The 7,207-nt window shown below is 45.9% G+C and overlaps 1 protein-coding gene across 1 annotated transcript in view; it reads right to left on the bottom strand.

The window, feature by feature from the left end:
- Nucleotides 1-1,343: 1,343 nt before the first annotated feature.
- The window catches only part of CWC25 (CWC25 spliceosome associated protein homolog), a 26,800-nt gene continuing 20,936 nt past the window's right edge, over nt 1,344-7,207 (bottom strand). Inside the window, exons 8-10 of the mRNA XM_019507580.1 lie at nt 5,810-5,905; nt 4,904-5,065; nt 1,344-2,382 (exon numbers count right to left, since the gene is read on the bottom strand). Coding sequence (XP_019363125.1) covers nt 2,268-2,382; nt 4,904-5,065; nt 5,810-5,905 — 373 coding nt within the window. The 3' untranslated portion in view covers nt 1,344-2,267. The remainder of the gene's footprint in view (nt 2,383-4,903; nt 5,066-5,809; nt 5,906-7,207) is intronic.

The following is a 7,207-nucleotide window of genomic DNA, read 5'->3' as shown; positions in this document are numbered from 1 at the left end:
CGGTCTGGCCCTGCTGTAGCACCCCCCCCTCCCGCAATGGTTCCGTCCTCGCGAGCTGCTATCCCTCCCCCCGCTCTCGTCCCCGCGGTGGTTCGTTCCGCCGCCGAGGAGGAGCCGGCCGAGCCCGCTCCGGCGCCTACACTAAGGAGGCGCCAAGATGGCGGAAGCCTGAGGAGGGGAGGAACGTACCATTCAGCCGAGAACAGGGGCGCTCACGAGGGGGAGGGGGCGGGGGCGGCAGCTCTAAGGGAGGGTCCGAGCGGTGCTCGCTCGGGGTGATTTTGCACGCTGACGGCGTCACAACCATCCGGGAAGCGAGGCGGGGAGGGGTCGCCTGGCGAGACTAAGCCGCCCGGGGGAAAAGGCGGCAAACGGACCACCCCTCCTGCAGCGTGCCGTGATGGTCACGCCCATCAGGCGTGACGTACGGACGAAGCCCCGCCTCGCCCTGCCAGAGCCAATAAGGAGCGAGGCGCCTGGAATTATGAATGGGTTGGTGGCGGCGTCAGGCAGGCCCCATTGCAGCGGCGTCTCGGCTTTAGCAGCCGGTCCCCTTGCTCCAGGCAGCCGCGGGCGTCGGGAGGGAAACGCTGGCTGTGCATCTGCCCGAGCATTGTCCTGCAGAGAGGGACGAGCTGTTTGTAGCCGGCTATCTCCCTCATGATTATTTAATGGCAGGGCCTGGCTGTCTGCCTTACGTGTGCAAGCACTGAACGCGGCAGCTGGCAACTTGTGCTTGTAATTGTTATATGACTTCTAAATTACTATTTACTTTCCTAATGACTTCTTCAGAGACCTTGCAGCTATTGTTCCGGCGGTGGGGGCAGCCGCCAACTAGAAGACGAGCACATGTGTAGAAACAAACCACACAAAGTAATACGAGCCACTGGCGTCATGCCTGAGGTGAAAGGTTTAGGTGGAGATAGGGAAGGGAAGGAGTAAGAAATAACGTGCTGGGTGTGGTATATGGATTTCTTTAAAAACAAAAAAGTTTAAAAAATATTTTCCATGCAGATTCTACCTCCCATTTGTATCCATGTTAGACCAGACTCCACCAGGGAGCAACACTGACCTGATGGAGGGAAGTGGTTTTGTAAGGTGGCTTATCCCAAGAGTGTTTGAATGCAGTCTGCAAAAATCATCAGGTGAGGTTGTTGGCAAGGATATGAAGTCAAATTGTTCACCCTTTCTAAATTAATTGAGGGCCGCTCGACTTCAAATTGTACCCACCCAACCAGCAACAGTGCTTGTTGCACTGCCCCTTTAGGTAAGGGAACAAATTAAATGGAATTATATACCCTAACAGTGCAAAGTTGTAGTTACTTATTAAGGTAGGGTGACTGTGGGGAGGAGCATTTTTATTATTTTCTCAAGGAGCTGTAACATATTGCAGTGACAGGTCATTGGTCCCAGGTCTTTTCACTACAAATAGAATTTGACTCTTTTACAAGACCACAAGGGAGAGGTTAAATAGAACAGTTAAAAATAGTATTTTAAAAACAACAATGTAGGCTGATATCTATTATCTCTACATACACACACATTCCCTTGCGGTACAAAATCCCAGAGGAACGTTTAGTGCATCACCTATAGCTTGTTCATTTTTCTTTTCACCCAAGTCTCTTCCTAGCTGACATGTCATTCAAGCCTGTAAGCAACTGAAACAACTAATCTGTATGTATCTTATAAATTCTGGCTGGAATTAACTCTGGACACTCTCCTTACCCATTTCCAAACTAGGGACATTGAACACTGACCAAGCAACTTTTTATCAGTCTGCCACTCACGTAACTTCACAGAAGTCTGTGGATTGACTTCACAGATGAATCTGTCCTGCTGATTTTAAAAGTACTGATAAAATAGATCCTTTCTTAGTCATACAAAAAGTTAGGACAATTTGTCCAATGTAATAAGTAGTTACACCACCAGTTTGTGTCTGGTGATAACAGCATTAAAAACGGCCGCTGGTTTAGGTGGAGAACAGAAGAGATCTGACAACACTAACACAAAGATTCAGAATAACTCCAGCTAAAGGTTTGCTGCAGTTTCAAACTCAAGTTACAAATACATTCACAATGCTAGAAGGCCAAATATGACATACAGAAATCCAACTCTTGCCAGGATGGCAACTGCTCTTGCAAGTATGTGTAGGTTGCTGGAGAATTCCCTTCTACATGGAGCAGCTCCGTTTTGAGGAAGACGCACCTACTGAATGGTTCTAAAAAGAAGTCCTAGTGAACCAGCACATGGACAGAGGAGAGGAAGGTTCATCTCTGCATAAAGTTCTTTTCCAGGGCAGCTGGTGTTCTCTGGATTGAGTGGATGTTGCGTTTGACTCGATCTTCCAGAGAGGAAGTGGCTGCACTCTCTAGTTTTATGTGGCTGCAGAAGAATTGAACCAGAAAGAAAATGAGCATATCCTTCCCAAATTCACCACCTTTCTAGTAGACTTCCATGACTTCTGGGCTCACGCGCCTGAACTAAACTAAAATAGGAAACCAGCTACTGCTTCCTATTGCAGTTTGTGTTGGAAAAATGGAATGGTTACATTTTAGCCTGCAGCAGACTAAATACCATATTCAGGGTCAGTGTTTCTATGTATACATTTTAAATGACTCTCTAGTACTCCTCAACCTTCCAAATATAGCTAACTGTTAATTACTAATGCATCTGTCACAGGGGATTCGGCTGCTTTCTGAGAGGCGTACAGGAGGGAAAAGCAATCTGTCCCTGAAATGAGGGCAGCACTTCTCTGGGAACTAGAATGCCATAGCTCACATTGTAAATTGCTAAGTTAGCTACAGACAAGAAGGGATAAATGTGATGGCTGACTTCTTGCTTTTAAAACTCCAGCCACACTATTAAAAGACAACCAGTGCTCATCCTTCGCCCTCAAGTAACACAAAAACACACAATCTGTTAAGTCAACTTGTCTGAGTGGGGAGGGAACTACCCTCCTCTAGAGAGATCTGATTGTGAAATAAGAGACTCTAGGTTAGTTTTAAGTCACTTTGCACCCTCCCAATTCTGGGGCATTACAGAAGCTTGGCCCTTGGCAGGATGCATATAATCTTGCATTGTTAACTAAGTTATGGCAGGCTCCTTAAACTGCACCAGGTCCTGTGGCCCTAAATTTCACCCTGCTCACAATGTCTGTGGAGCTTAAGAAATCAGCTTCTAGAGCTGTCCTCCTCAGATTCTCAACACAGAAAACCTTTCCTTAGCTAGATCTTGAGCGTTTTAAGCTTTACACTGCTCAGACTCTCTAACCCAGCATAAAGAGGCTGGAGTAGGGACAAAGGATCTAACCCCTTGTTTACAGATATGTTTCTCTCACAATACCTCTTTCCTCCAGGATCTCTAGTCATTTCTTTATCTAGTTCAGGGTCCAATCATACAAACCCTCTATACACTGATTCCCAGTGGTGTTCGTGAAGGACTGGGCCTATACTTTGTAGGCCCTGAAGACAAAGACCTTTCTTTATCTGTTTACAGAACACCTCCTCCCTGCCACTTCTCTGTTGCTACGCAAATTATTTACTTCAGCACCACTGTCCAATCTAAAGGATGAAACAGCCATGACCATACTCACTTTCTCTTTTTTTTTTGGAAAAAAAGTAGATTAAAAAAAATAAATCTCCTTCATTTTACTGTACAAAGTAGAAGAGGATGATAGAAATCAAAGTCTCTTAGTTTCTGTCTACTCCCAAACCTATGCCTGTGGCCAGTTCAGGACACCTGCTCTACAGTAGGTTTGTCTATTCTGACTGTAAAGGTCCCAGACACTGGGACTTCCACCCATTCCCTTATAAACTATGGCTTGTAGTTTCATAGATTTAGGGTCGGAAGGGACCTAATAGATCTTCTAGCCCGACCCCCCGCCAGGGCGGGAGAACAACAAAACCCCAAAGCAAGAAACAGGACTCAAATGAGTCCAGCCAGGTAGGCATCCAGCCTCTTCTTAAAGACCCCCAGGGTAGGGGCCAGCACCACTTCCCTTGGAAGTTGGTTCCAGCTCCTAGCCGCCCTAACTGTGAAGTAGTTTTTGCGGATGTCCAATCTATACCTCCTCTCCATCAACTTGTGCCCATTACTCCTTGTTATGCCAGCGGGCGCTAGGGGAAACAGCGTCTCCCCCAAACCCTTCTGGTCCCCCCTAGTGAGTTTATAGACGGTCACCAGGTCCCCCCTCAGCCTTCTCTTGTGGAGGCTGAATAGGTTCAGGTCCCGCAGTCTCTCACTGTAGGGTCTGCCCTGTTGTCCCCGGATCATGCGGGTGGCCCTCCTCTGGACCCTCTCCATGTTGTCCACATCCCTCTTGAAATGGGGCGCACAGAACTGGACACAATACTCCAGCTGTGGCCTGACCAGCGTCGCGTAGAGGGGGAGGATCACCTCCTTGGCTCTACTCGAGATGCACCTGTGGATGCACGACAAGGTCCGGTTAGCCCTGCCAACCATGACCTCGCATTGTCGGCCCATGTTCATCTTGGAGTCAATAATGACTCCAAGATCTCTTTCTGCCTCCGTGCTCTCGAGTAGGGAGTTCCCCATTGTGTAAGTGTGCTGCTGGTTCCTACTGCCCAAGTGCAGCACCCTGCACTTGTCCGTATTAAAACGCATCCTGTTCCTGTTAGCCCACCCCTGTAACCTATCCAGATCCCTCTGCAATCTCTCCCTCCCTGCTAGCGTGCTCACCTCCCCCCAAATTTTGGTGTCATCAGCGAATTTAAACAGGTTACTTTCCACCCCATCATCCAGATCGCTGATGAAGAAATTGAACAGCGCAGGCCCCAGGACCGAGCGCTGGGGGACACCGCTACCCACCTCCCCCCAGGTCGAGTATGACCCATCCACCACCAAGTTAAACTTGGACAGAGGAAAGGAACAGCAGGATACTCACTGCAGGAATTTTCCATCTCGGGAGTCAAGTTTCTGCAGCTCTCGTTCTCGCTCCTCCTCTTTTCGGTGTTTCCTGATGTTGTTTGCCCTCTCTTCTTCCCGCCACTTAGCATTTTCCATCATTTCCTGACGCTTGCGTTCTAGCTCATCTGCGGAGATCTTTCTGTTCACCAAGGAAGGAATACCACTGGGAATTATGATCCATTTGTTCCTACCATGCTCCCAACTTGCATCTCCTATTCCCTGACCACAATCTAGAAGTTATTTATGGGAAGTGTGTTCTAAGTGTTTATTAGCACAATACCCTACTAGAAGAACCTCCATGTTTGCTAAAGTTCTCATGTACTGCCATTTAAGAAGGCACTTCCTATCTTGGAGGAAAGAGACTGGCAACACAGCCACCCATATCTGGAGTTCTCTTGCACTGGCTTTTTGGCCTTCAAATTCTGGCAGGCCTTTCTGACATCTTTCCCTCAGGTCCTGATAACTAAGACACAGTGTGCGTGCTTGACTGCTTTGCTATGTTGTGTCCCTAGCAAGAAGATATTATTCCTTTTCTCAATGGTTGGTAATTGATTGGTAAGACAATGCCTGCAGGATCATCACATTATCCTGATTACAGTGAAACCGAATACTTCCAGCTATCGCTCTGTAGGATGAAGACATCAACTTCATGTTACCCTCATGTGCTGGTGCAAGATATTTGAAGAACTGGTACCTGGGAAAAAGAAGTCATACTCAGAAGCATCACACACTGACTGATTTGGAACCATCTTCCTGACTTGCTGGACCTCTGGGACACTGTGCTAGTTAATATTATTTCCTTGCATTACTCATGCCTTAACATTTTACCATCACTTCAGGAAGCTTTTTTATGAATGCATCACGTGCACAGGTTTTTACCTACTTAGTATACCCTGAAGCATGCTGTCGGCGGTATCCTTTCTTCGGGGAAGGGCTTCTAGTTCTTCCCTTTTCCTTCCAATCCACTTTGGTGCTGTACCTGTAACCCAGGGGAACACATTTTTAACAACCAACCTGCATGACATTAATATACAAAGAGCTTCTTTCTCTATTAACCACAAAAAACTAAAGCTGGAGGTGAATCTGAAATTACAAACTTTCACCTAGTTTTGGGACCATTATCTGTCATTTTTCAAAGGACTGAATGTTTTTAAAAATGAATATTGACACACAATATTTAGTTTTGTAGATTTTTTTAAATTTTCATCCAACTTAAATCCTTAAATCAGCAGAAAAGAAGATAATTCACATCTGAGCTTTATCCACTTTTAAAGATGGTATAAGATTCTGCAATAAGAAAATTTTCATCAATCAGTGTTTTCCAAAGCATTTTTACAGTACTGAAACTTGTTAAAAAGCAGCAACACAATATTCATCTTTACACAGTTTTAAAGCAGGGCTGTCCAAATGGCAGCCTGGCCCATGAGTGGTTAAATTATGGCCATGGGGCTGTCAGAGCTGCTGTGTCAGTTGGATGAGCAACCCAGGGGGTGGGGGTTAACATCACCACAGCTCGCCCAATTGCAGAATTTCTGGGTTGAGATCTTCCCTACTGGGACCTTGGCAGTGGGGCAAGCAGTGGAAGGTTGTCAACATGCAAGGGTTTAACGTTGGTGCTGCTCATCCTGCCAGAGGTGAGTCACATGGCCCATGAGACACTTCATGATCCAGATATGGTCTGCCAACCCAAATAAAATGAACAGCCCTGTTTTAAAGAGGCACTATCAGTTCTAAGGTCATGTACTATTTTTTTTCCTTTTTAAACAAATAGCCCCCAAAAGGACTATAGCTGAAGGAGAAAGAAAATACTTCACCAATTTGCTTTGTACATTTTTATAAAGTTAATTTCACCATTTCTCCTGTATCATCACATTGCCCTTTGGCATATATGTTTGGGTTGTTATTCTCCTCATCTTTCACAGTGACAAAGAGAGAAAAAGGTTTTAAAGAATGGGAAAATGTGATGGTAAAAACACCACATAAAATGGCAGTGATGCTGGCGGCGGAGTGGGTCTAGAAATTATCATCACACACACGCTATTCTGTCAACTTGGAAGCGGAAGTCATTTTTTATACAATTGATCAGACATTATCCTGCCCCCAGGGTATACATATCAAACATGCAGTTTTGTACTGCTGCATATCACCACTGTACCTAAGTGCATTTCATATAAAACCAATGGACTTCCAGGAGTCTCCAGCATTTTTTGGGTGACAACTCAGCCTGCAATTTTTGGTTTTTTGTTATTAATTTATTCTTATGCTTAGAAGGTATCCGAGA

Source organism: Gavialis gangeticus, unplaced genomic scaffold, assembly GCF_001723915.1.
Source record: "Gavialis gangeticus isolate Ggan-Ray unplaced genomic scaffold, GavGan_comp1, whole genome shotgun sequence".
Lineage (NCBI taxonomy): Eukaryota > Metazoa > Chordata > Crocodylia > Gavialidae > Gavialis > Gavialis gangeticus.
The sequence above is the reverse complement of the archived record's forward strand: the minus strand, read 5'-3'. Positions and strand labels throughout refer to the sequence as shown.